Source organism: Hermetia illucens, chromosome 7 (genome assembly GCF_905115235.1).
Source record: "Hermetia illucens chromosome 7, iHerIll2.2.curated.20191125, whole genome shotgun sequence".
Lineage (NCBI taxonomy): Eukaryota > Metazoa > Arthropoda > Insecta > Diptera > Stratiomyidae > Hermetia > Hermetia illucens.
Window position 1 is genome coordinate 13538993 of NC_051855.1, and position 27630 is coordinate 13566622.

Genomic DNA, 27630 nt, shown 5'->3' on the forward strand with positions numbered 1-27630 from the left:
ATGCGTGCCACCACAGACCAACTTGCTATTTACGAGGGCAAGCAGTTTAAGGACAACTTTTGAGAATGGAAAGCCAATTCATATTTGGCGTATGTATACAAATACATTCTTTATATTGGTGGCAATAAAGAAAGAGAAAATCCCATGAGCACAATTCGGACAAATCAGCTGACAGCAAGAGGAACAGAATCTACAACCTTCGATATGATCAATACCCATCATAGTAACAATATTAATTGTGCCTTATGCGGTAGCGAATATTTAATGATCTGACAATAAAAAAACACTTATATGAAATAACCTATGGTTTAGTCGAGCCTGATTGCGTGTATGAAAGGATAAAGGCGCGTCACTCCGATGCTGATTCCTCAAATTCCGCGTCAAGCCAGCAGAAGATCAAGGCAGTTAGCATAAGCATATAGAAGCATAAAAAATTGATATCACACAAAAATTGAATCAGAACCACCAGCCTCCATTCTCACCTCAAACCAACCATCACCTCCCCAGGGATTATAATATTCTAATTACTTTTTGCATGTCTTTATAAACGAATCCACAAGGGCTACCCCGATTGGTATCCCCTAATTTTCAATAGCATATAGCAACCTAAGACAATAAATTCCTTCCTTTTTATTAATTTGTATATACTGTTATTTCTCACATTTCATTTAATTTTTTGTCATCTATCTTATAAATTGTATACCTTTTGAAACTTATTTTAATTAGAAATTATACATACATACCATGAAATTACAGAACGAAATAATGTAAATTTCGGAATACAATTGCCTGGAAATCATATTCTTTTTCTTTGAATTTAACATTTCCTGCGTCAATTTCTTTTTCCATTTAAAAATTACTCTACCATTGAACGGAGTGTACAAGGTTTTTTCAATGTGGGTATACTTCACTCTCAAGGTTATACAGATTATCTTTACAGAATTCATATATGCCTTCTTTAATCTTCCTTAGTTAATCGCATTTCAGATGTCTCTTGCGCTTTTGATATAAGAATATATTACATAACTGTTCGTATTTTCAATTATAAAGCAATAGTTCATACTTTAATCATAAGTATTTTAGGTGATAACGCTTTAGATGTTCATAATATAAGTGTGTGTAGTTCTAGAGAGCATTTTTCAAACATAAAACTCCAAAAGGGACGTTCTGTTTTATTTTGCATTTGTTTGATATTAAAATAACGAAAAGTACGAATAATCGTATCAAGAAGTGCTATGGAAATGTTATTTTATTCGACTCATTCGAATTCATAATTTCCATATTTAAAATGATAATTCGTAATAAGAGTTGTATGAAATAATGGATTAGCTTGAAATAAATTGAGGGAGGACAAAACCAAACGATCAATCAATAGGAAAAATTTTTAGAGCCAAACCCATCAGTAGAAAATAAAACATTATATTGCCTTTCTAAGAAAGTGCAAATATAAATACTCTACTCTGTGCTGACATAAAGTTGCATGTGTATGGGGGGAAGAGGGGTTGCGTCTTGCAATCAAGCTTCTGATGTTGTCAAACTTTGTAATGATTCTAACTTTTTCCATTTCTCAAAATCTGTTTGCTGTTGTAATCAAATATATTCATAAGCATTTAAATACTACGTATGTGTATATGAATTTGTTTTTCTGCTGCCAATAATTATTAAGTGCTAATGATATTTGTATATTATCCTTGGTAGTTACCTTATTTAGATAATTGTATGTGTGTAAATGAAATTCCTATGTTAACGGAAAGTGGACTTGTCAAACGGAAATCCTATATTAAATTGCAATTAACTACATATTGAATCAATACTTATGTTATAATACGTTTATTCGTATAAACAAAAAAATCGTTAAAGTCTGCGTCAGTCTAATTGAAAATGTTAACCAAGTTTGCAAGTGGCATTTTCAATTGAACTTTTCGAACATAAACTATGTGAGTAAGCTATTGCGAGTAAATTAAAACCGTTTTATTGTTTTTCTCTCCGGACAGAACGGATCTTCTTAAATTAATATTATGTTTGAAAAATACCACGTTTATTCACTCATTTCAGAAATTTTACTCATGGGGTTTTCTGTATCGTCGCTACGAGGAGATTCATATATTACTTGTAATGTAAGTTTCCCTGATGATAAATTGTTTTCTATGATCAAGAATTGGAGTCACATGTTCTAGAGCATTTCACTGTGCTTGGGGTTTTTTTAGGAAGTCATCCTTACAGGAGAACATAACTTCCAAGTATATAAGCCCTTTCTGTAAACCTTTATTTTCTTTTATGTAATTTGCAATCATTGTATGATCGTCGTCTCAAATTGGAATTACAGAAATATAAACGCATTTATGTTGAATTTTCTAAATCTCAGAGTCGACTAGTTACGCATTATTTCATTCTTCTTCGGTTAATTGCCAATGAGTTGACTGTTTGGTCAAAATCCGTTTGGAAATCCAAAATCGATATTAAAACGTAAACGTATTCCAATCGATTCTTTCAAATTTCAGTCGACTTACCACGATCATGAGGTTAGCCAGCAATGCACAGAGCTCCCATCACAAGTTCTCAAAGGTATGCCCCTTTTTATTTCATCCACAATGCTTTTCACTTGGTGGGCACTGATTCAAATGAAATGCAGTTACTTGCTGGAAAAATTACGACTTTTTTTCATAAGTTCGCTCTATTTTAGATGAAAACAACATTGTTAAGATTGAAAACCGTTCACCTCACTATCACAAGTTTGGAGTACACTTAATATTATCGTGAAGAATAAACGAAAGAGACGAATTGCTTTTTCAAAATATTTCACTCCACCCAATGTGGAAATGTGACATAATCATGTTATAATACCCTTCGTAAAATTTAATCTGTTTGTTTTGTACGAATGTTTTTGCCGCTCTTTTATACAATCCTTTATGAAGATTAACCATTTTTATACACAAAATATAACTTTTCATTTGTTTTTTTTACTTATAATATTCTCCTCCCTTTCATATAATACAATGAGATTTGTTCTTATGGCTATCATCAACTTTAATCATTTTGTATAATTATTATTCTAACTGTATTAATAGACTTTCGACGCTCTTTGACGTACAATATCTTTGATGTTTCCGCGTTTATCTCTTTCATTCCTTCAATTGAAACAAGCCTTATGCTTTCTGAAATTAATTTTTTCAACACAGACATTCGCAGAATGAGGGATGCAGCGAAACATGCTTGATGGAAATCTTAACTCTTGCTGCAAATCTTGAAGTGAAGATATAGGTTGCTTTTTGAACGGCTTCATTTTTGCACGTTTGGAACAAATAAGAGACACCAACCTCGTAGATAAAATATATCTCATCATTATGTAGAACGTGTCTAAAAAAGGAAACCGCCTAAATGGTCAGTTATCATAAATTACAATGTGAAACTTTTGGAGTTATGTACTGTTTCCGAGTAATTCTACACACCATAAAACTTTATCACATTGCAAATTTTATAAGGCCTATTTACGAACGTACATAATTGTGAATAGCTCAGATCCGATCAGAAATAAATGAAAATTAGGTTTGTTTCCAAATTTATGTGTGTCTAATGGATGTCGAACAACAAGTTAAATATAATTGTATAGTTAATCACTTTCTCCAATGAAACATTCGCATCGCAATGAAAATATAAACTTTCCGAACATGTTGAATGAAACGAATTTCTAGGCGCTTCCTCTCGGAATGCTCAAAATCAATGATATTTAATTTCTCGTGAATAAATTTCGTTTTTATTTAGTAGTATAGGAATGTATAGAACGATAGTGTCGATTTTCGCAAAAAAACAAAAGTACACAAAAATACGAAATTTACATAACTTCTACGTTTTAGACCAAAAGTAAAGCTGGCTTATTTTGTAATCTCTACAGTCGTATTTGTGTGCCACATTGTGTAACTGGTTAAAGGGTAAACGATTTTCTAGTTTTCATTTGTCAAGTTACATTTTTACTCCTTGCTGTGTAAATAATTCTTTCCCATATTGTTCATAAAAGCTTATCTACTAATTATTCTGATCCTATACTAAATTTTTGTTTATTTTTCAAGTGTCGCTTGAATTTACGATGCTCGCTTTTTGAAACGTACGTGAAATTTCATTTTTAATATACTTGATTTTTATTATGTATATATAATGATATATATAAATCAATTATTTAAATTTATAATTATTATTAGTCATAATTACCTTAAACAATGCATATTTGTTCACCGTTGACACCAGTAACTTGATACCACCCCATAGTTGTGGTCAAGTAAATTCGTTAAAATAACTAATAGTATTGTTAAAATAATGATAGGATTATTGTATATTATACATAAATGTAAGTATTTATAGGCGTATATTCTTTTAAAAATTAATCTGTCTGCACCACTATTATACGTCAATTCTTCATTCTTGACAACCTCGTTGGGATGTTTATCATATTCATCTGTAAATAGAAAATCAGTTGTTTATATATATAACTGTTCATACCATTTTAATTCTACACTAGATATATCTCATAAACATTTTTTATAGAAGATGACTTCTTTTAAACCAAAAAATTACAACTACCACTGGGCATGAAGTCATAAAGAAAAGATTTAAAAAAAACACTACAAAAGCCATAACGGAAAAAATATATTTGCGAGAAAATTTTAGAGTGGTGCGTTCAAAATAATATGCAAAATGGAAGAGGCTGCTAATTTTTAACAACAATTTTTACATTTAAAATTTTATTCAAACTTACTTGTTTTTTTAGTGGGTTTGTGGGACGGTGAATACAAACTATTATTATGAATAGCACTATTTATATTAGGACGTGGTGATGTCATATGCGATGGATAGAATGGCTGTTGCTGCTGTATACCAACTGTGGTAATCGGTGTACTATGTTGAATATTAATACCGTTTTGGTTGTTCCAAACAGGCCAACTCATAGTACTCTGTACAATATTACTATTATTTGTGTTGACATTGGCCAGGGGAGGTATAAATCCGCCATTGCTATGAATATTGCCATTGCTTTGTGGAACATTGTTTATTCTGATACCAGCTCCACCACCCTGCGTCATTGGTATACGATTGAATTGATCAATATTTGTATTTATTGACACGCTCCCACCAGAAGCTGGCTGACCGCTAGGCCCAATGCCATTTTGTAAGTTAATGTTATTATTATGTTGGTGAGTTGTTCCAATGTTGCCACCGCTATTGACTAACCCACCACTCTGGCCATTCGGCAGAGTATTATTTTGGTGTTCTTCAGGTGGACAACATACTTTAAACACTACTTTCATATTATGCGTTGAACATCTTCCGCCTATTCGACGATACAAATCATCTTTGGATGATGTAGCTGTGAATAAATTGATTTAAGAAGGGTAATTTATAGTTCCAATTACAAATTTATGTGTTCAATCAGTAGTAACTGCACTAACTAGAATATGTCCATACTATTAAGCTACTAGCCAATATAATGCATCAAATTCGTAATTTAACCCCTCTTGGGAGAGATAGTTTTGTTTTGTTCATAAAAACGATGGAAGCAGAATCATGATATGTGCATATATCACTATTAAATATTCTAGTTAAATGATCCAACACTCTAAATTTTTTATTATTATATTTATTGATATTATTAAACCACCGCTAATATCAATATATATATATTAATATTAGAGACTAAACATTAGCAGTAAGGCATCGGGACATAGAGTTTATGTTTCTAGGAATTTTTTTCATGGACATTTAGAAGGAAGAATTTTATATAGAGTCCAACAATACTTACAAATAAAGTAGTAGTCATTTCCAGGGAGGAACTCCAAACCACCGGGTTGCGGTGTAAATGGCCGGAATGTTATTGTGAAAAACATTAATTTCTGTGGTTTATCACATATTGCTATTACACGGGGATCTGCATTAGTTATTCGACAAGTTTCATATTCAACTTTCGAAACATTATAAATAATATATTTTTCTGTTTCATTCTCAAATGTCCCAGGCTCGTAAAGCGGGCAAATGATGTGAACTTGATCAAACTCGAAAGCCAAATTTCCTTTATTCACATCGATAATATGATCCGTATTGTCTATTCGAAAGCTATAATTCAAAATAATCATATTAGAAAATTTATTGTGCATTTTATTAGATAACTTGGCAATATATAGGTAGTCTGAACATTAAACAAAGAATACCAATTTCAATTGAAGGACAAAATTCTTAAGTGCAAATTTGTTAGCACAAATCATCCGGAAAAAAGAAGAGGAACTAAGAACAAATATATTTTATCTCCCAAAAATGCAGTGAATGTAACTATGACATGCTCAACACCACTTTTATATTCTTTTGTTATGTGAATGTTATCTTTTGGAGGTTTTATTAGTTTAGATATGCAAATGAAAACCGATTTCAGAAATCTACTTCTGAAGAAGCCGTTTAATTTGACCATTAGGGAAAATTTAGTTGAATACCTTCCAAGGAAATATTGAATAGTATGTTTATTATTCACAAAGTTTTCGAAAATGCATTCATTTCTCTGATGAATTTCGGATTGCCGCTAGCTGCAAAATCATGTCAAGTTTAAAGAAATACATTGGATTCCTATAATCGGGTTTTACTAAGGGGACATCAATCATTTTCCGCTCGTTGGTATTCCATGTCAATACCTTTCCGTTCGCACAGGAACAGAAGAACCTAACATACAAGTCATAACATATGTATGACCGTGGGTCTTTAATTTAATCATGCTCTTTCAACCATATTCACGCCCTCGCGTTCTTTTCTTCCAATCCCCGCTGTCTATGTATTATATATCGAATCAATGCGTTTGATAATATATAGCTTCTGTTGATAGCTATGGCAACTCAGTGAGTGTACGACATGGGTCCATTGATATTTGTCAAATTTAACACTACCAACGGAAACGCAACAGTGTTCGTGAGGCTTCAGGGAAATTTACACACTGAACCGGTTGCGTACTCAAAAACTTGAAACCGAGAGGGCACTAAACATTGCCAGCTACCATTTTTCTCCAATGAGTCGGATATATTTTGTGGAAATTAGTTGATCACTAATACATGTAAATGGGAGCATAGTAGGATAGATAGGATATGAAATATTTGGATTAAAGTGTGAAGAATGTGTAGAATATACACTTCCAGTAATCCCATTCCTTCATTAAACGTAGTAATTTGAAATCAAACTGTATTTTTTTAGATTCGGATTTTTAGCTACTATCTTTCATACGATAAAATGTAGAAATTTATATACAAAACAAGCATAAAATATCTGCTCAGACATGTAGCCATAGAAAATAATCAACCATCCCAATTTCGAAACAAGAATGAATAATTGTACAACTCGATATTCTTTTGTTATGAACAATTAAGAATCATATAGGTAGTAATTTTGTTTTACAATAGGTGACAATATGAAATTATATATGAAATTGTGATGCCTTATTTATCAGTTCTATTGCAGTTATATATAAATTAGAAATCAAACAACATGAGGAATCTTGTATGAATATCGTCCTTCTCTCGTCCTAATAACTAACTGAAATTTTAATGTTTATTGTTGGCTGTTCAATTTAATTAAGTTTCAATTAACGTTTGCAAGTGAAGCCTATATCTGTTTGTTTTTGATCTTTTTTTCCAGTTATGAACACTTTGAATTTAAAAAAAAATTCCAAAGCAAATAAACATTACATTCCAAACATCAATTTCAATTTTGTCGCTTCCATCCACGCTTTCTAAAACAATATAAATAAAATAAAGTGCAACTGATTTTTTCCTGAAACGGGATATACTTTTTATTAGTACATACATACGTATTTCGCGCACATGTCGTGTGCTCAGTACCTGATCAGTAGTTGATCGTAGCGTACATGCTAATAAATAATATATCCTGTTTCAGAAAAAAATCAATTGTATTTTATTTTATTTAGATTACATTCTAATAAGTAGAGAACAATATCGAGCACGTGAAAGGTAGATCTAGCACTGGAGAAATATACGACAAATAGCTCAACAACAAAAATGTTTACACGTTTCTCCAGAGAATACAATTTAAATTTTTTGCTTTTTTTTAAATTTATATTGTTATTGAAAAGTGTAGAATTTTCCAAAATATGAATATTCGAATCTTTTGGACAATTTTGAATAGAATGTTTTATATTTGCACTTTAAAATATTCCTCACACCCAACGAAATATTTTGTTTAGAAATTTTTACAAGCGCATATTTTTGCAACTGAAATGGTCCGCCTCCATTAATCTAATTGACTTTGCTTTTTAGACCCATCATAAGCGGTCAGTTTTTCATCAGTTTACTATAAGCTAACCCTTCCAAAATTCACTAGTAAATCAAAAGCATGTTTCAACTTGCAACAGTCCGGCCAGACTATTCATTCGTCTGTCGTTCATTGTTGTAAACAATGAATATGCCATAATTTTGTCGTTCTGACTGACGCGAAACTGATGAAAGACTGATCGTGTGAAGTAGATCTTACAATGTGTTTTCTAATCTAATGTGTATATTTTCTAACCAATTGTATATAGATGGCTCAGTGGTTAGAACGACTTTCGTAGCGGTTGGAGGGGGGGATTTTTGAATGGATGTCAGATGTGTGATATCAGTCAACTCAGCTGTGTATGAGTACCTGAGTAAAAATCAAGATTATAATACCATTACGCACTTGAATGAAGTGTTTTAAAATGCTTTAAGGTCCTGGTCCAATTGGAGTGTCACACCAACGATTATTATTATAATCTAATAATATAATATGATTCATCTAGAGTCAAATTGAGGGTATCGGCATATTCTTTCAGTATTGACAGGCTCACGAAATAATAAAATGAACGCTTTTCTCAAATTAGAGTAATAAATTAAGATATTATTGAAAAGTGAGATGCTGCCTTCGAAGCGAAGGTAAGTTGCATGGTCAACTTAATATATTAATTACCAAATGTTATTTTCATTTTTTGTATTCAGTATATCAATCATTGATCCCTCTCATCTCACCTGCTTCTTAGAAACCCAAATCATGTTTCTTTCACCAATAGTGGGGAAACCAGCTTTTCCTAGTCATTCGAAACTTTAAATTCAAAATAGTCAAAAATACAAATCCGCAAATTTGTTTTTTCCTGTTGTTAGGAAACTTGCTTTTCCAATTCGAAATTTTGAATTTAAAATACTCTAAAATATAAGTACGCAAATTCGTTTTTTTTTGTTAAACGCATAAAAGCAAACATATAATTATTAATCTACTGCCAACTGATGTATAATTTTTAGGTAAATAGTGGAAGAAAAACAAATTGAACCTGAATTGGTGGTTCAATAGCAATAATTAGTATTGCGACATTGAGAAATTTATGTTGCTGCAAATGAGGTGCCAAACAAACTAGACCAGATATTAATACTAATGCTATAGTATTGGAAGGTCCTCCACGCTTCACATAATTTAAAGTCTTAGGCTATGGTTCCAGTTCAGAATGTGTGCTAGTGCACGACGTGTAAGCGGGTATAAGCATGTGAATTGATTGCACCAAACGCATTGGTGTGATTTGAGTTGTGCATTTTTGCCCGGTCGTATATCGAAAAAATGTGTATTTAGTGACCTATAACTGCAGCCTTAGGATGCTGGTAAATAAATTTTTTCCTACAAATGGACGTCCTAACTCAGACTATAATACAGTGCATATATTTCAGGATATTCTCCTTGCTTATCATTGATATTTCTGATTTTTACCAGTTCGAAATGAACAGAAAACCTAAATAGTTAGATCTGTCTTAATACAATGCGTATGCATCTCCTTGCTAAGAAAACTATAGTTAATACATTAGGAACTTTATCAAAGAGCAGGTGATGTAAACTCAAATATAATTTACGGGGAAATCGGAGTAATTTTTAGCAAGTAGATGTTTGTGCTCGGGTTTGTGTTGTCCCATTGCTGTAAGACCTACCCTACAGGATCATTAGTTGGATCAGTCAGAAAGACGAAATTATGAAAAACTGATCGTGCATGCCAATGACTGATGAATATTAAAATATTTATATAAAATCTGTCAGTCTAGTTGGACTGATGACAGGGTAAATTTAGTGTAGTTGTTTTAGTCAAAGCATGGCATCCGAAAGATTCGGATGTTTGAATGCATATAACAAAAAATCTTTTTTGTGGTCTTGTTTATACTAAATACGCCAATACCTCAGTTTTTATCAGCCAATTTATGATGAATTGACTATGGCAGACTGATGAAATGCTGACCGCATTGGTTTAAGCTTGTCACTTTCACAACTTATGTGTGATGATAATGAAAGTGAAGCAGTTCTTTTGAAAATCTAAATAGACAAAAAGCGGTATTCTCATAACTTGAATTCACGTGAAGTCTTTAATTGATGATATTGCAGCACGCGTAGTTTGGAAGTTGCCGACTATAAGTAAAGAATAGTGTCTTGTAGTGACCCCGATTTATATAACGAAACAGTTCCTTCCCCTTTATACGTTTCCAATCGGATGGAATACATATACAAATGATAAGATTTATCAATCCTCAAAAATAAAAGGGTGGATGTTGTGAAGACTGGTTAGAACAAATAGTTGTTTTTATTTTAAAGATATAATAAAGAATTCTATGGTACAGGTGGCTCGAAGGAAATATTACGAAAATAGAAATTATATGAAAAATACACAATACATGAGTATATATGCATACAAACAATTCAAGATTTGTTTATCATTTATTTTTATGCCTGCGAAATATACTTACATACTATTAGAGGTATTCCAGTGCATGTAAAATGTCTTGGCACAATTTGACACGGTTGATAATAGCACTGTTTCAAGACATATGAGCATTACAATTGTCAAACAGGAGGTTGCCTTAATTCCAGGCAATCCGCAAAAGTTACGAGGCGGTGGTGGTTGCTTTGTTGAACGTTTCATAATACCTCCTTTGGACATAATGTTGTTTTTCTAGCTCTAGAGCCAAAAAATCAGATTAGTTACGGTTTGTTCCGCAGTTAATCCAATCACTTGTTTCAAGGGGTGCATTCAAACCCCAATTGGATGCATTAAGCGTTGTTAACTTACTTTTATTATTTCTTTCGAAGTAAGTTAATGGTGATGCGAAACGGGTATATTTTTTTTTCTTTTTAGTTACGAGATCTCGAATTAAAAAATATCACGGAATGTTTCTGTACGTTCTACTGTCATGTTTCAATTAGGTTACGTTTACTCACCGTAACCTAATCCAAGCGAACTTAAAAAAAAGTTTACATTCAAATATCCTATATTTTATATAAGATAATGATTGCTTGAATAGCAATTCGAATGGAAATTGTATGAATGAAGGATCTTTAAGCCATAAAGTGTCTCAAACCAGGATGGGATTAATTGAAACTAATTTTAGATTTTTTTTAACATTAAAAGTGCACTTTTCCACAATCTATTATATTTATACAACTTTTTTATATTACTAAACGGTTCCACAAACGTCTACACTATTGAGACCATGTTCCGTTCTTCGTTGTTCAACTTCACTCAACTTTTAATCTTAGATATCATAAGCCGGAAATAGGGGATAAAGTTGATAATCCATTTCGGCTTTTGAAAAACTTTTAAACCTTTGAAGATTACACCGTTCAATTCAAGTGTTTTAATAGTCAACTTGATAATTATTTACATTTAAGATCCTTGCGAATAATTTAAGTACTGGTCGAGATGGCGGTTGTTTTAAGAATTATTTTAAGTACTCAGTTACATTGTTAGATTCTACTTTTTAATTTTGGGGTCCGTTCCATCAATAAATGCATGGTTTCTTTCATTTGAAACGTAAATGTTTTCAACATCGAGCAAGTAATTTCAGACAACACAAAATTGGGGAGACATCAAGTACACACGTTGTGCTATTAACGCCATATAGTTGTCAGAAAAGCATATGAACGTGATGTAGCAAATTTTCATTCAAACTCGTGTTTTGCTTTCTCTGACAAGGACTTGCGCGTATATATTTTCCTCCATAGAAAGATAAATAAAGCCGCTTTGGTATGATTGGCACATTCCTTTTTGCTGCATTCGGGCAACAAATACTTATTCTAAACTCCTTTCTTACTTCATTTTAGCAAAATATCCACGCTTACGAACGTAAAACGTATAAACTTCGGTTGTTTGTGTGGGGAACACATCTACGCGAGTAAAGAATTGCATTTCCCTTGTGTGTGTGTCCCATATATGTGTATTACAGTTTCAGCATACCACAGTGAGTCCGACAAGTCCTTATGATTGTGTGAAGACTAGATTGATGTACTGGATCCTTGGGGTAAAATGGATAAGCAGGCGGGGCGAGACTTAGACGTGTTGGTTATCCCTTTTTCATTATTCGTGAAAATGTAAATATATCGCTTGCTCGTCAAACGGAATAAGTTAATGTGGGCCGAAATTTGTTAATATGGTATCTCTTCTGCTTAAGCTTCAAGCTATTTCGTGCCCAAATGTTTAACAACACCAGGCTGGGTAATGGCCAAATACTCATTAACTTTTCATTATTTCAACTCATTTCCAACGCCGCACTCATGTTACTTTATGAGAACTAAATTATTTGTGCATAGACTCCGCATGGTTCTTAGGAACTCTCTGGTTGTTCCCCAAATATGCTGCCGGATCAATGAACGTACAGTAAGCACTTAACTCCGATCGAATAGCAAGAAATAATATATTTAAAGGAGCCGTGGAAATCTCAAAGAAAGTTTCCATCCAGAAGCACGCATCTGTATTACTTTTTCGGTAAAAATGTTCTACACTTTCAGTTTCGGAAAAGATTGAATCCCATGTCAGCTTCCTCAGATACCATATACTGTGAATTCGTTGGCCCTACATATTTTCTCATTTCGAACGTTTGATGAGAATTCATGAGAAAATATAAACCCGAGTTTTCGCCAACACACACTATGCTAACCAGGAGTTTTCACTGTGGTTTCTTCGGTCACATCACTTTATTTTCTTTGCAAATGGCTTTATTTCTGAAGAATGATGTTCGTCGCGATTATTTTAATTGTATCGTACATGTTCGTATCCGAGACGTATGGGTTGATTACGCCGAGCCTCTCAGGGAAGGGATAGATCGCGGTACCTCGATCTCTCTACACCCCAAGCTTGCAACGTTCTATACACATTTCCACTTTTCATAGAAGAATGCAAGCATATCACTGAGCTAGCATTTTCAAGTGATTCTTAACATAACTTTTCGTACTCGAGACCATCATAATTCACTATAGAATATTTGAAGCCGCGCTGAGCTATCCCGACGCGTGAAATTATCCTTGTCCGGACTACTTTTTACTAAAAATATTTTTTTCTCCTACGATTTGAACGTGACGCACACGACCTTTCCGTAATAAGTCTCAGTCACAACTGGAAGCACAAATCCACTTTTGCCGAAGGAAAACCAGTCCATCTGCCCGTCTGAAGCATATTCCCACTAGTAAAATACAGGTATCTTCAATGCATTTCTCCTCGGATGCCTACTACGTTCACACAAAGAATTTTATTAATGTTAGTTGTATCTGCATCTGTGTCCGTCCTCGCACACAGTTCGATATATCCGGACATCTATGGAATTTCTTAATGCGGAGAGTGCGTAGATAATAAGGACTTAAATTTAGCAATGTGGAGTACTTTAATATTCCCTTGTCCGTTGTTTTGTGAGATATTTAAATCCAATTCATTCAGTTTAAAACTCGCTGGCAGTCCATATATTTAATAAAATGTTGTAAAAGAGCTGCTTAAGACATCTGCTTAGACAACCAATCTATTTACTGCAACTTGTATCTATCACGTGGAGGTCATTTGGTTTACAGAAATCCAAATGATGTACTTTTCCTTTGTCAATGCGCGATTGAACTTTTAAAAATGTTCTAAGCTGCGAGCCGGTCATTTCAACAATTCTACAATATGAGCTATAGAAAGACAGGAGTTAGCAAATAATATTCAATACTAAGATACTTAGAATTTCCGTCAAGCAATGAATATGGAGACGTTAGTCCTTAAATCATCAGCTTCATATTGCATTCAACATTATGCGTTTTTAGAATTCAGTTCTTTGAGAACAAAAGTAATAATAATCATATGAATAAAATTATTTGCTGCATTGCATTGCGGTAAAAAAAAAAAAAAATTTAAATTCGTGACTATTTGGTGATTGGAACATCTCAAACTTTCTTATATGCTGTGTTGAGCGGTAACTCCCTATACGAATGTCCCAAAAATAAACAAATTTGGTTATGTATACGATTGGATAGTGCGTATAGTTTCATTGCAATCGCTAAATATTTATCTGTTTTTCTGAGTTGAGAGATCAAGCAAATATGCAGCCGATTAGTCTAGAGAACTTAGATTGCTTTGCTTAATAGCGTGCTTTTAGGATAGGAGTAATACGACAAAGAGGAATATCAATGCGACGAAATTGCATGTCCTGGTTGCTAGTAATATGTTTTATATGGTTGCCATCCACCCTTTGATTAGGTATGGCGCGTCAACAACACCTATGCGGTCACCTGGGTTGCTCCCCTACGCTTTTCTGAGACGCTCACACTCGTCCTCTATTGTTCTGCGCCAAGTGCTCTTGGGGCGGCCCACTCGTCGGCCTTCTTGGCAGAGTGGATTCCACTTGCTATGTACGTAACGACTGTGGCCTCACGTTGGGCGCCAATGTCGTTACGAAGAGAGTACGGCGTTGCCATCACCTGGGCACCAACACGGTCAACAAGGCTGTCAACCAACCAAACCCTGCTAACAGGTTTGCTAGCCGCGAACACCGGACGGCACGAACTAGAGCTAACCCGAATGCTAGCAATCCGGCGAGTTAAGGGCCGAGGTTCTGGGTTCTTAAATATTTTCGATATCTAGCGACGAGTGGTCTCGCCTTCCTTTCCTCTACATGGGGGGACAGATAAAATGGTGACCCTGCGGCGGCCTACGCCAGCCTGAACGTTTATCCCCTGCCACTTCCAATATAATGGGGGGATAATTACTAAGAAAGGCTGACGCTTTCCTAAGGAGATTAGAGCAAAACAACTTAGATTTCACACGTGACTATCATATCTATAATATAATTCAGTGATATATGGAAATAACATTATTACATTGGCATATGATAAATTTTTACTTTTCTGTATTCATATGTAAATGTAGTCTATTGTCGACTTTGTTTGGATAATTGTAATACATTATAATAGTTGTAGTTCTATGGTTACGATTATTTAGTTTTACATTATGATAGTGGGATTCTAAAATATTCAATTACATTGGCGTGTAAACAAAAGATATGTATAAATTTCTTAAATCTATTCTCCTTTTTCATATTAGAGGTTTATAAGCTTACTGTGTTCTTATATTTTTTTCATACTTTAAAATTCTCCTTAATGTTCATTAAATGTTTTGAATATTAATAAAAGAAAATGAATTCAATAATACATATCTCTTCCAGATTCCGGGTCGGTGTATTACAACACTTTCCAACGATTCGTATAGCCTTTCTGAGTAGCTTTAAGGAATTGTAGATTTGGACAATAACGGGAGGATAGTAACGAACGACTAAGGTTTCTGTAAAGTAATTAAATTTCTTTTCTATCTATGCAATCTCTGGGAAAGACCTCGGATTCCCGTAAGAGTGAAAGTAGCAAATCTACAATATCTGCAGGTGCAGCGATATATACCTCTATGGGAAGACTCTGCTTGCTGAAGCAGTCCATGTCCGTATGTTACGGCGGCTAGACATTTCACCCAAAACAGGAGGAACTTCACCGGATGTGATACGGCTAAGAAACCATGGTGAGATGTTATTTCCATTCAGTTGCTCATCATCGTGGACGAAAAGTCGACCAGTGACGTCATTCAAAAAACTATTGGAAGATTTGCGACCACATGTAAGCTTTTCCATGATGCGGTATATACTGCTGAAACCATTGCGATCTGTGGTATCTTCTACTTCCCAGATGAGCGCAGATTCTCAGAACTTCTCAAGATTCCGTTCGGTATCGGAGTTCGAGTGCGTTACGTCGCCATCACTCGTAGCGGTCAGTAGAGCCTTCAACCCCTTCCGTTCATCGATCCGCTTCCACAGTCAGTGGGATCTTATGACGCCTCTCGGGATGTAGCCGACCACCTGTGTAACACCTGAGAAAAGAGTTTTTTTGATACATCGATATTCTCAGGCTCAGGTTACTCATTTGCAGAGGCATAGAGACGCTAGCTCGAAAGTAAGGTGGAACCAAATGAATGCACTAATCCAAAGAATGGTTATTATCTTTAGGAATAAAAGATGGAATTTAATTCTGAGTGAATTGAAGATAGGAAGCGAACCCTTCTGGAACATTGCCAACATTTTAAAAAAACTAAACTAAAAATGTTGTGTGTATTGTGTTTAAAAGATAGTAACAAAATAGACTTTACCATAAAGAAAAACGCGAGGCATTTAGCAGATATTTTTACTAAAAACTTTTCAATTTTCATCGACAATATCGGTTACCCCTGCTATGATGATAACGTGGCTCAATAGATGCAAATAACATTTGAATTTGATTGTTTATATTTAGAAAATGAAACTAGACTTCTTTTTAATAAAAATAATCAGCCATTTAGTTTCCATGTGGTCTCTGTTCTACAAAGTTCGCACTTAACAATCTTCCCGAGTTTGCCTTTCTGACGAATCATGGGTATATGCCTCGACTGAACAATCAAGTTTTGAGAGAAGAAGACCTGGTGAAAAATTTAAAGAAGATTGCATTGTAAAACGAATCAAGCATTCATTCAGTATTATAGCCTAGTCAATGATTGGCAACAAAAATACAGGATCCCTATAAATTGTCCAAAAGACGGGCAGGTCCAATGTATGGTCTAGAAGCCAGAATGATACTCAAAGTACACGAATATAGTTTAACGCGATTTTTTCTCAAATTTTGACAAACAGTAGTAGTCATTTTGTTACGAAAAATTAACCTTCCTTTCACCGTTATAAGATCTTGTTGACATCCTAAGATCCCAATGTGATAGGTATAGTAGTTTGAATAGAATCTCACTCATTAAAAAAAACCTGAAGTAGTCGTTCTTAGCTATAGAGACATATCAATGATATCAATCAATCATAAATAAGACAGTGCAAATCTAGAATAGTGCCCACAAGGCCAAGCAGTTTAGCGGACAACATTCTTGCGGATATATTACAAATTAGAAGGATCACTGCTTTTTCATGTTTAGATTGGCACTTAGATCAAGCATCTTTGTTGCTTTATGTAAATTTCACGGAGCTAATTCTGTCGTTGAGATCACAACTAGGTCTACTTGGATTTCTTAAAGTCTTGTTGCAGATTTTCAACAAAGTTCCGATTCGATAGTATGGTTACATTGATTGTGAAGCACGCTCTTTTTTCCTGGGGAAGTAAAACTAAATCGAGCCTATTGTGACTAACACTGTAGTCGGTGACAAAAATCACTCAATAATTTTCCAAGATTCTTTGCGGGGTATTCGCATAAAACGCATGAACATCCTGCACGCAGATGTCATGTGCTGAATGCATAAATGTTTCCTCTTCACAGTTGCATGACCTGCAATCCGAGTTGGTGATCGACGAGTCATAAACATGTATTGTATATAGTTGTTCATGGCGATGGAAGCGTCCTGAATTAAAGTAAGGGGTGCTTCTGTCTCGTAAAACAGCACGCCGTTAGTCCACCACTTGTTGGAAGCTTCGATGTCAACCTCTGGAAACAAGAAATTTTTTATATGACCTCCATGAATGAGTTCTACCTTTCCACATAGTAATCATCTGCTGAACATTCGATATGTGATCCATTCTCTGCTTTTGAGTTTCAAAGGCGATAATGTATTATCTGCCATCACGGTAGCCTGATATAATTGGTTAGAGAATCGTTCCTCAAAAGCTTTTTCTAACTCATGAAGAAAAGGCATTTTATTGTGGTGTAAAATTTTTAAATTAAACATCTCCCTTCCTCCCTGGTGATGATTATGGCGGCGACACCAAAGCGCGGAGTCCACTCTCTATTATGTCCTTCAGAGGTATTGCCTCAGGCCACCGCGTAAACTGATCAACGATCCTCAGGCATTACTTCTGGTCGTGCGAGTCTCGCAAAGGACCTATAATGTCGAGGTGTATAGTATGAGAACGCCTTATTGACCTAGGGAATACACCTAGCTCCTTCCTAACATGTCCGTAGACTTTACACTCTTGGCTCTAGAATTCAGATCCTTGTTCATGGACGGCCAAAAATACTTGCTGGAGACTAGCCGATTCGTTGCCTCAATGCTAGGGTGCGCAAAATCATGTACCGAGCAAAACACGTCTTTACGAAAAGTTGCCGGAATATATGGCCTAGGTCCCTTTTAAGAGATCTCGCCGTAGATAGCGGGATGTGAGCCGAAGATAGAACTTGTATTTGGAGCCCAATTGCAGGCTCTGAAAAACTGCATCATTTTTCTCGGCCACAGTGATTACCGAAAAATCAACTGCGGTTGGGGTGTTGATTTCGGATATCCGGGACAAAGCGTCAGCGACTAAGTTGTCATTATCTTGCATATGTTGAATATGTTGTGAACTGGCTTGTGTGGGCTAAGTGACGAAGTAGGCGGCAAACTAGGCCCGACAGAGCGTCCGGCTTTTGCCGTAAGACAAAAGTCAAAGGCTTACGGTCTGTCCACAAGGTGAACGGCCTACCCTTAAGGGGATATTAGAAGTGCTTAATACTCATATTGGCAGCTAGTAATTCACGATCCTAGGCGCTGTAATTCAGTTTAGCAGGATTCAACTGTGTTGAGAAGAAATCCAACAGTTGCCAGGTTTGATCCGCCTTTTGGTGACGAGCATCACTTATGAACATGGCCAGAGATGCAGCTTGTTGAGGGAATGCCAAAACTGTTGCTTGGTGATTTCTGGACACCACACACCCTCATGCCAATCTTTGGTCTTTGGACCAGACACGCGTTACGTAATGCCAGGTGGCGCATGGCTTTGGGCAGGAAACGACGGTAGAAGCTTACCATGACCAAGAACTTTCTAAGGTCTTTGACCGTGTCAGCACTTGTTGGTTTAGTTATTTTTATAATATATAAATAATTATTCATTTGTGCAAAGTATCTTGGTACTCAATGTTAGTTAAAACGACAAATGTTGCAGAAAAGACAATAAAAACAATATATAGAACCAACAGACAAAACGATAACTTTTTACAGCGATTTTCGTTCGTCGCTGAAGAATGTCACAATGAGCCGCCATGCACTACTTCAAATGATTGCTCTGTGCGCGGTAGTCCCGCTGTTTTTAATCGCCGTCGTGGCCGGCTGCGCTCTCTCCGAACAAACATATGATATAACAACAACAACTTTATAATTTCTCTAGACTTTCGACAAGCAGATAAACCGAGTAAAGCAAACCGATTTTAATACGGTTATACAAGCCTTAAGAGAAAGGACGACCTTAATACCTACCTATGCAAATAAGTATATATGTTTAATTATGAAAATGCAAGTCAGCCTCTTGAAGGGTATACAACATTTATGTATGTTGTAGGGTCATTGTGGACTTAAAAAAACATATTATGTTTAAATTTGAAAGGTATATTTTTCATTGTATGAATTGATACTTGTATCTGCTGTGTCCGGTAACGTTTGCTTGATAAACACAATGCAATTCGAACCACTGAATACCTCATGCTCAATATTGTAATTAGAATCACTTTCATTGTTACACGTGGCTTACTCTTCTATCAGAAGAATTAGTAATTATAGACATCTTACTACTTTTTTTTGGCTCTTTCACAAAGGTGAGAAAGTTGTCCTTTGTCACATGAAAGTCTTGTTTGACCAAACTGTTTTTTACGCAAACTTGTTAATGTTTCACCCAGTTCAACATTAACTTTTGGGCAGCTGATCAATTATTTTTGGTACGTTTTATTGAGAAACTGAATTATTTCAAATCAGTGCGAAGCCGCATTTCAAAGTATCTACAAAATGATTATAAAACAGTGCGGTGGCAGTATGGCAATATGTTGATGATTTCTACGTTTGGAGCTACGCATGTAACACAAAAGGGATCACTGTGCGAGAGGTTGATAACCTACCATAGAAAGCTTTCATCCTCTCGGTGTATGTATGCCTTCAAACACTTCATATCTTAATACGTGCAAAGTATAGGTTTGCATGTGTGATCTAAAGGTGTGAAATAATTTTTATCCTTCACATCCATCATTGAGAAGCACTACAAATAAAATGTTGCGTGAGGGATAATTATGTTACATTGAAGGTACTGCATTTGTGGGGAATTATGTATAACTCTCAGGCAGTTTTTCCATGAACATACCTATATCGTTTGCGGATGAGTAGACATTGAATCAAAGACGAATTTGTTATGCAAAAAAAGACTCAAAATATGTCTATCATTTGGAATTACAACGGGTGATAATATTTAAATAGTATTATAGAATCTTGCTAAATTTTTCTTCGCGAAAATTGTGTGCGGCAAAACAAAATACAAAAGTTCCACTGAATCGTCAAAGAACTAAATTGTCATTGGCGTATTTTCACAAAATTTTCCCCTATGCTAGGGATTACAGGTATCAAGTTCCTTCTGACACGCATTCTTGACAGGATATTACATAGATTTACCCTTTCTGTGCGCATATTTATAGCTGTTGAAGGGTTTCTATTTCCAATTCTCTGACACATGACCATTAGTGCGTAACATTTCGCATCTCACGCAGCTTCTCTTCGGTGTCGACAGATTGACGTGTGTTCACATTCTACTTCCCAATGAGACTTGTATCTGTATACATGTAATCAACTTTCTTTATGCCAGTGAATGCAAATCCTACCTCTACGCCATTTTATGTATATCCCTGCATGACTTCAATCAAGTGTCCAACCTGCGTTTTCGATAAAAATAAAGGAATTGATTTTTTTAACGTTCGAGTGCAACATATGCAAATCATGGTGCATAGGTGTAGTTACTATATATATCGGAATATATGTACACATATATGATATATATCGAGTAAGTTCCCTTTAATTCCTATTCTTACACGTTGTATAGTGGGAGGCAGATTGTTGAATTTATAAATCTACGAAATGGAACGGATTCCGAAAAATGATAGTTCAAAACCTATGAAATAGTATGATCGTACGTTTCACGCAAAGGAAGATTAATTCGAATTGCGGGGCGTCATTATAGAAAGTATAATTTTCATTCTCAAAAAAATTGACTTAAGGATAAAAGACAATCAAGAAGCCAAAGTCAGAGCAAGTACATAAGCATACATATTACATGCTTTCTCCTAAAGTACATCGTTTACTGCTATGTTTATGATGTAAGTACCCAACCCTGCCTTAATATACATCACGGGAAATTTTGAGGACGTGCTTGCTTCAAGCTGCTGGTTGAGTCCTTCATTCCCTTCGATCACAAGGTTAATTTTAATGGACCTGATCGACTTCTGCTTTCGAAAGAAAGATGAATGTATGTATGTATATCAAAATCAACACAATTGCAGCGTTAAGTTGGAATAGTTTTAAGATCAGCAAGAATGAATCCGGTATTAGAATGAACGGTATGAGGCAGACATTCGATCCTACGGGAGGCGGAATTGAGTACAAGATGTTCGAAAAGTGCAATTTCTCGAACTTTCTACTCGCGCAAAAGAGCGAGCCAAGTGTTGTACACTGCGCTATACACCTTCATTGCATGAAATTGATTTCATAATTTGGACGGGGGTGCGATCTTATGGAAAGTTCAATTTGCGAACTTTCTCCGCAAGTTAACTAGGGATGTGCTCATGCATTCATTACGCCATCTAATAGACTCCCCGCGTTAGAAAATCACTATATGTTTTTTACCCAGAAATAGTAGTTTCACCTGCTAAATTACCATATCCATTAAACAAAAAAAAACCAATTCCGCACGTTCCTTTATTAATTATAATGGTTAAAAATTAAACTCTAACAGGGCGGAGAAGAAAACGTGATGACTTCATCGACCGAACAATTTGAATCTTATCTACGTGAAGGCATCCAGTTTGTTACTTGTTACTTTTCAAGTAATCAATCGGTTGTTAACAGGGAAGTGGAAAATTGATGCGTGAATGGACAATCCCTCAAGTTACTTTATGTTTCCGCTGTAATGGTAACAAGCTATATAGCAATAAAACATACGCTTCTGAAAGATTCACCGGCCGCAAAAAAATGGATTTGCACTGAGCGATTCGAACCATGGGCACGTTGAATATTCTGCTGTATATATCTTCTCTTGTGACTTGATTTGAATTTCAATAATAATGACACAAAATTCTAACGCAATCGTATATTATCAATTAAGATTTGAGTTAAAGTTTAAAAAATGCTAACTCACATTGAAATGATCCTCACAATTTAAACCTGCGATCCACTTCTTCACTTTCGGAACAGTCAAAAAACGTTGCTGCTGGGTGTTTGTGGAGTTATTTGTGCACCAAGGCACGGAACAATATTTCATCGTCCTCCTTAGCATTTCACACGGCAAATTATTATTGACACTTTTATATTTTTATGAGTAACTGCCAGTTCCCGGGCTACTGAAGTTTCTTGGGTCGAGTTGTGACGTCACACAACATGACGCGGGCTTTTCAGTCTGTTTCAATTTGGTTGAAATTTCAAATGCTGATAATTTTAAACACACAGTTTTTTCAAAAACCGTCTTTGAGAGTTTTGTTAGAAGTGATATCCGTCATTAGTGAAAAGAAGGCGGGAGTCTATTTCAGTGCATCAAATTGATTTGACGGTTCAAATGATATTCGTTTTGAGAATGATGGGGTCCTAAGTCCGCATCAACTTAATGCTGGACCGGACTAAAGTTGATGCGGACTTAGGACCCCATCATTCTCAAAACGAATATTTTCAGCTCTGGCCAAGCTCTGGTCAATAAGGCGGATTTGCGCTCAATGTAATTGGTAGGCATGTCGTGTTCTACGAATTATATAAAGGAGCACTCAACATCTGCGAGCCACTACGGTCACGCTGCTCCCAGGGCAGAGGTGAGGCAGCGTCTGACGATTTGCCTCTGCCCTGGTAAGAAACCGTAAAGCCATCATCGCTTGCTTTTTTGGTTCAAATGATTTTCGCACGGTCTCTAGCGTCAGTTGTACCATACGCTTTTGCTCCGCGAGGTTTATATAAAATTTTGAAAACACTCATTTTATGCGACGACTGTAATTTGCAAGGAATTCTGTCTTCAACTTAGGCAGCACTAAGAAAAATCCCTTTAAATGCACGCATTCTTTGAGCCACATGCTTTTTCTTAAAATTTTTTTCTAGAATTTGGTTGATAATTGCAACACGTATAAATGCAAAATTCTTATAAGTACAAAAGAAATTTGAGGCGAATTAGGGGCACGCCATGTGTTTAGATACGGTAAAGTGCTAATTCAAGTTACTTCATTAGTCAAATGCTATACACATGTGCATACTTTTTTTTTATTAATTTACTGATTTTTTGTTGCTTTTCTGATGTCTGCTCTGTTTAGGTGATAATTTTAAAGCCCAATTACTTATCCAAATCTACATATCAGCTTGCTGGTAAACGATCGCATCCCTGCGATTAGTATTTTAAAAGGTCCGATGTTAAAAGAAAATGCCATCGAATTCACTCAAATGTTTAACTTTAATAGTTTCGAGTCCACTTCCGGCTTGAAAGGTGGAGAGTCTGTGAATGTCTCTTTTCATAAAGCGTGCGAATTCGAAAGTAGCTACACCTACAACACGGATTAATCAGCCCTATCCTATAAAGTACTTTCTCAAGGTAGATTAGCAGACCGGAACGACAATGGGTCTGATAAGCATATTTTCATGATCGGAAGTGCTAAACAATTTCACTTCTTCAGAGGTAGACAGTCCCTGTATCGTATTATAATTCAATTGCTGATAGTGGTCAACTCAAACTGCAACAAAATAAACAGAACATGTTCCGGCTAAATGCAAAGCCCGGTTAAATGGAAAAAACTTTGGAGTCACAATTAATTGCATTTAAGCGGGTTCAATTGTATGTGGTAATACGACAATACGAAACAAGCAAGTATAGCGTTACACTTTCAAATTATCGCACATATTTTGTACTAAAATCATGAAGGCTATCAGAAAATTCACATTATTATTCCCTGAAGTTACTGGATTACTAACAAAGATTTTTTTTCCTATAACAATGACTGGGTACCTAATCTCCTACCTACCGCGAAAAATTAATTTAGAAAGTCAATGGGTGGTGTTATATTTTACATTTGCTACAGAAGGAATTTATGGTATCCTGCAGGACGAGAAGATGAAAAGCAAACAGAAATTTGTGAAATACTGTTATATATAAATACAAAGTGAGTATACATATAGTATCCAAAAAGGAAACATTAGACGTTATTTCAGAAGCACCAATAAAAGTTAAAATAAGTAATTACGAATTTATTGCCTACTTTTTCCAAAACAAAGCATTTATAGAAGACATGACCTACCATTATTTACCATAGGTTGTCGGGTACTTGGTTCTCTGATAGGAAAAATTAGTACGCCGTCACTCTCTTCAATACATATGCAATTTATTCGGTCGTTTTTTGCGTAGATGGGGTGTTATGTAGCGTAGGGAACAGAGCGTATGCGTTTCTTACCATATATGTACTGTTTGTATAGAGAGCTTCTGTATCCCCGTGAAATAATGCTGTATAAAACTCAGTATGAACAGAAGTTTATATAATATATGTATATATTACGATCTCTTTCAGAATCTGACGCAGTTATAAAAAGTAGAGGGATTTTTCACTTTGTTACCAACAATGGTTATTTACTTTTTTTCGAGTTTTTACAATCTCGGCAGATGCTGGATTTTACCTAACACTTGTACTAAGTACCAAGCAGTCAGCTCCGAAGATCTTACCTACTTAAAAAGGGTAGAGGCGCTTTGGTGGTGGCCGTTGGTAGGTTATTGGGAAAATTTCGAGCACGGTTACAAAATGGTGTATTTCTGCACGGTTTAAACTAACTACCAGGGCATTTAAGGAAGCCGTAAAGGATTTAAGTACAATAAATTTTGTTGATAATATTATTAATATTACAACCACCGAGCTACGCTCATAGTTCACCTTCTTCTCCAAGCATTTCCGTTTAATATTGCTATTTTAGGGAATAGCAACATCAATAATATACGCGGAGTGACCCATCAGTTAAAATTTGCCAGTCCCAATACATGCCGTAAGGACATACCTGTCCCTTGCTGTAAAAACAAGCACGAGGCAAGGCAACTTGATGACGATGTTGGTTCGCAATGCCAATTTCGCTTCTACCTCCGTTTATTCGCGCCATGGCAGAATTTGGTTGAGGCATTGGGAATTTAGACATAGTAGTCCGTATCCGCCGGGCGTTTTCCTGATCGGTCTTCGTCTACGGCAATATTGAAGTGCATGGACGGGTATTCGAATATCGCAGGCGAGCATGTTACCATTCACAGCAGACTCTTAATCTGGTCATCAATCCCAGGGGGGAGGGGGGTATTAGTTCCGTACAAAGGCTCCTCCAATTCATCGAGCTCTTTGTGGCTCGTCGAACCTCGTCTTCGGTAACATTCGCGAAATTCATGTCCGATATGTCGTCACCGGTGAGCCACTGAGCATGCTCGCCATGCTGGGTGGGTAGCCTCCAAAGTCCAAACCAACATTCCTTTGTTTCCGTAGCCGTGTTTTGGTGAGTACTGTAACTATGGCCGCAGTGTGACGTGGTTTTTTTAATGCCACCACCTCTGCCTCCGTTGACTATTGGTCACCAATTTCCGCGATGATCTCAAATCGCACACGCTTCCTGATCCTCGAATAATGAAGGGGTACTGGTCTGCTACCCGCTGCAAGGTCGCGCGCGAGTATTGCGGGAAATGCCCAACGGATTTTTGATGCATCAAGGGGCGGTAAGATGTTATACTAATGTACCTGTCCCAGCTGTTGTTATATCGTAGTAGGAGCGGTTAATAAAGAAGTTCAGATCCTGAGTCCACTTTCTCCGCTGCCTACGCGAACTTGTTAAAACGGTAGCCACAGATTGTCACAGAAACAGCTACAGCAGGCGAAGCCATGCTCCTGGACATCATGGAACCTAGACGTCGAGCCGTTTAGTGGTTTAGATGCCGTGTTTTTCATTACGGGAGCCCGACCTAGTCACCAAGTTAAGTGACTTTCACTGATTATCCTACCGGACGTTAGATTTCTTCGTCCCTTATTTTATACATTTGAAATTTATACTTAGCTGCCGGGTGTGGTGATAACTTCCTCGGTGAGTAATCTGCAAAACTACAAGGTTTCTGCATTTTTTTCACCTACCCCCTTAGATGGTGCAGCGATCTACAGCCATTCAGACTGGGTTTGGAACCGATGGAGGTATTTCATTTTATTCAAATTTTGACAATCTCCGCAAATGCCGGATTTACTTAACACTAGCATGAAGTGCCAAGCATTTAGACTCGGACGATCATACCTGGATTTAGGAAAAGTTCTCAGGCACCTTAGAAAGCAAAATACTTATAAGAGATGACTTAAGTGTCTCGTCTACCAGCATAATGCCAGTGGATATATAAGTACTATTGATCGCTTCGATCGACGCAGAAAGTTAGGGGAAGGAACGGCGACAGGGACTCTAAGCGCATGTTTCGCGGTAGAAAGGAATATACTCGCCGCCTTATTTTCACTAATGACGGAAATCATTCCTATGGTGCAATCTAACAGGTCGCGCCATTTCGAGTGAAATTTCTTGTGCACTTGTGTTCGGACATTATTTCGCCCAAAGGCTTGCGCATTAACTGCACTCCCCTCACTGCATTGTCTTTCTAATTTCCACGCTGGTTGCTAGCACATGTAAATATCCAATATCACCAATATGACGAAGATTTGTATTAATTTAAGTTTTCACACTTGCAAAATGAAAAATGTGTTTGAAGCAATCGATGGAGACAGATATTAATCAATATTACAATACTATTATATTATTCCACTTTAATATGCGGTAAACAATATATATTATAGAATTTTCAATTTTGGCAATTTTTAATGTTTGTAACGTTGAACTTGCCAGAATTTTCTACATAGTTTCTTACCGTTGCTGGTTTTCTTTGGGGAAGTGCGAAAACATATCGAACACATCTTGGATTCCAAGAGAATGAGGAGCAAAAAGAGTTGTCACTGACTTACGTGGATATTGGGAAGCCCATTTTCGAAGAGGAGAGGGGATTTTCTTCTGGAGAGCTCCGCACAGCTAGGTATCATATTGTCTGATTAAAATGAAGTGAATACCTGTAGGAGAGAAGGAGCCAGTTGGATCATACACGTATTTTTATTAGTACTGTGCCAGTTCGTAATATGTCCTAGATCATTGGTGAAAACTATACCCAAAGGGATCATCAGCCAATCGTCTTCGAAACAAGCTAAGTGGCTGGAACCTTCGTACCTAACAAAAAAGTAACGAGAAAGTCTGCAACATAATTGGTGGGCGAGTGGAAAGTTAACTAGAGCTAAGTTTGCACGCGGTCAAATACTTCGCGGTGGTTCCATTAAGAATAGGGAATGAGGGCAGG

The 27630-nt window shown here is 36.1% G+C and overlaps 1 protein-coding gene and 1 long non-coding RNA gene across 6 annotated transcripts; one reads left to right on the top strand and one right to left on the bottom strand.

Moving 5' to 3' along the window:
- Window positions 1-2655: 2655 nt before the first annotated feature.
- LOC119660749 lies at window positions 2656-13469 on the bottom strand. 3 transcript variants are annotated; one of them, XM_038069496.1, is made up of 5 exons: window positions 11093-13469; window positions 10770-10981; window positions 5792-6102; window positions 4751-5359; window positions 2656-4450 (listed from the first exon to the last, which is right to left on the bottom strand). In XM_038069496.1, the coding sequence occupies exons 2-5, from the start codon at window positions 10961-10963 to the stop codon at window positions 4227-4229; spliced, it is 1338 nt and encodes a 445-aa protein (XP_037925424.1). In that variant the 5' UTR covers window positions 10964-10981; window positions 11093-13469; the 3' UTR covers window positions 2656-4226. The 3 variants fall into 3 exon arrangements, with proteins under 3 accessions (XP_037925424.1, XP_037925425.1, XP_037925423.1); XM_038069497.1 differs by having other exon boundaries at window positions 2656-3357; window positions 4207-4450; window positions 10770-13469; XM_038069495.1 differs by having other exon boundaries at window positions 10770-13469.
- LOC119660768 lies at window positions 7540-17468 on the top strand. Of its 3 annotated transcripts, XR_005250486.1 has the most exons (4): window positions 7540-9644; window positions 15486-15608; window positions 15679-15924; window positions 15994-17468. It is a non-coding gene; the product is annotated as an uncharacterized LOC119660768 (long non-coding RNA). The 3 variants fall into 3 exon arrangements; XR_005250484.1 differs by having other exon boundaries at window positions 15486-15924; XR_005250485.1 differs by having other exon boundaries at window positions 7540-8930; window positions 15486-15924.
- The last annotated feature ends 10162 nt before the right edge of the window (window positions 17469-27630 follow it).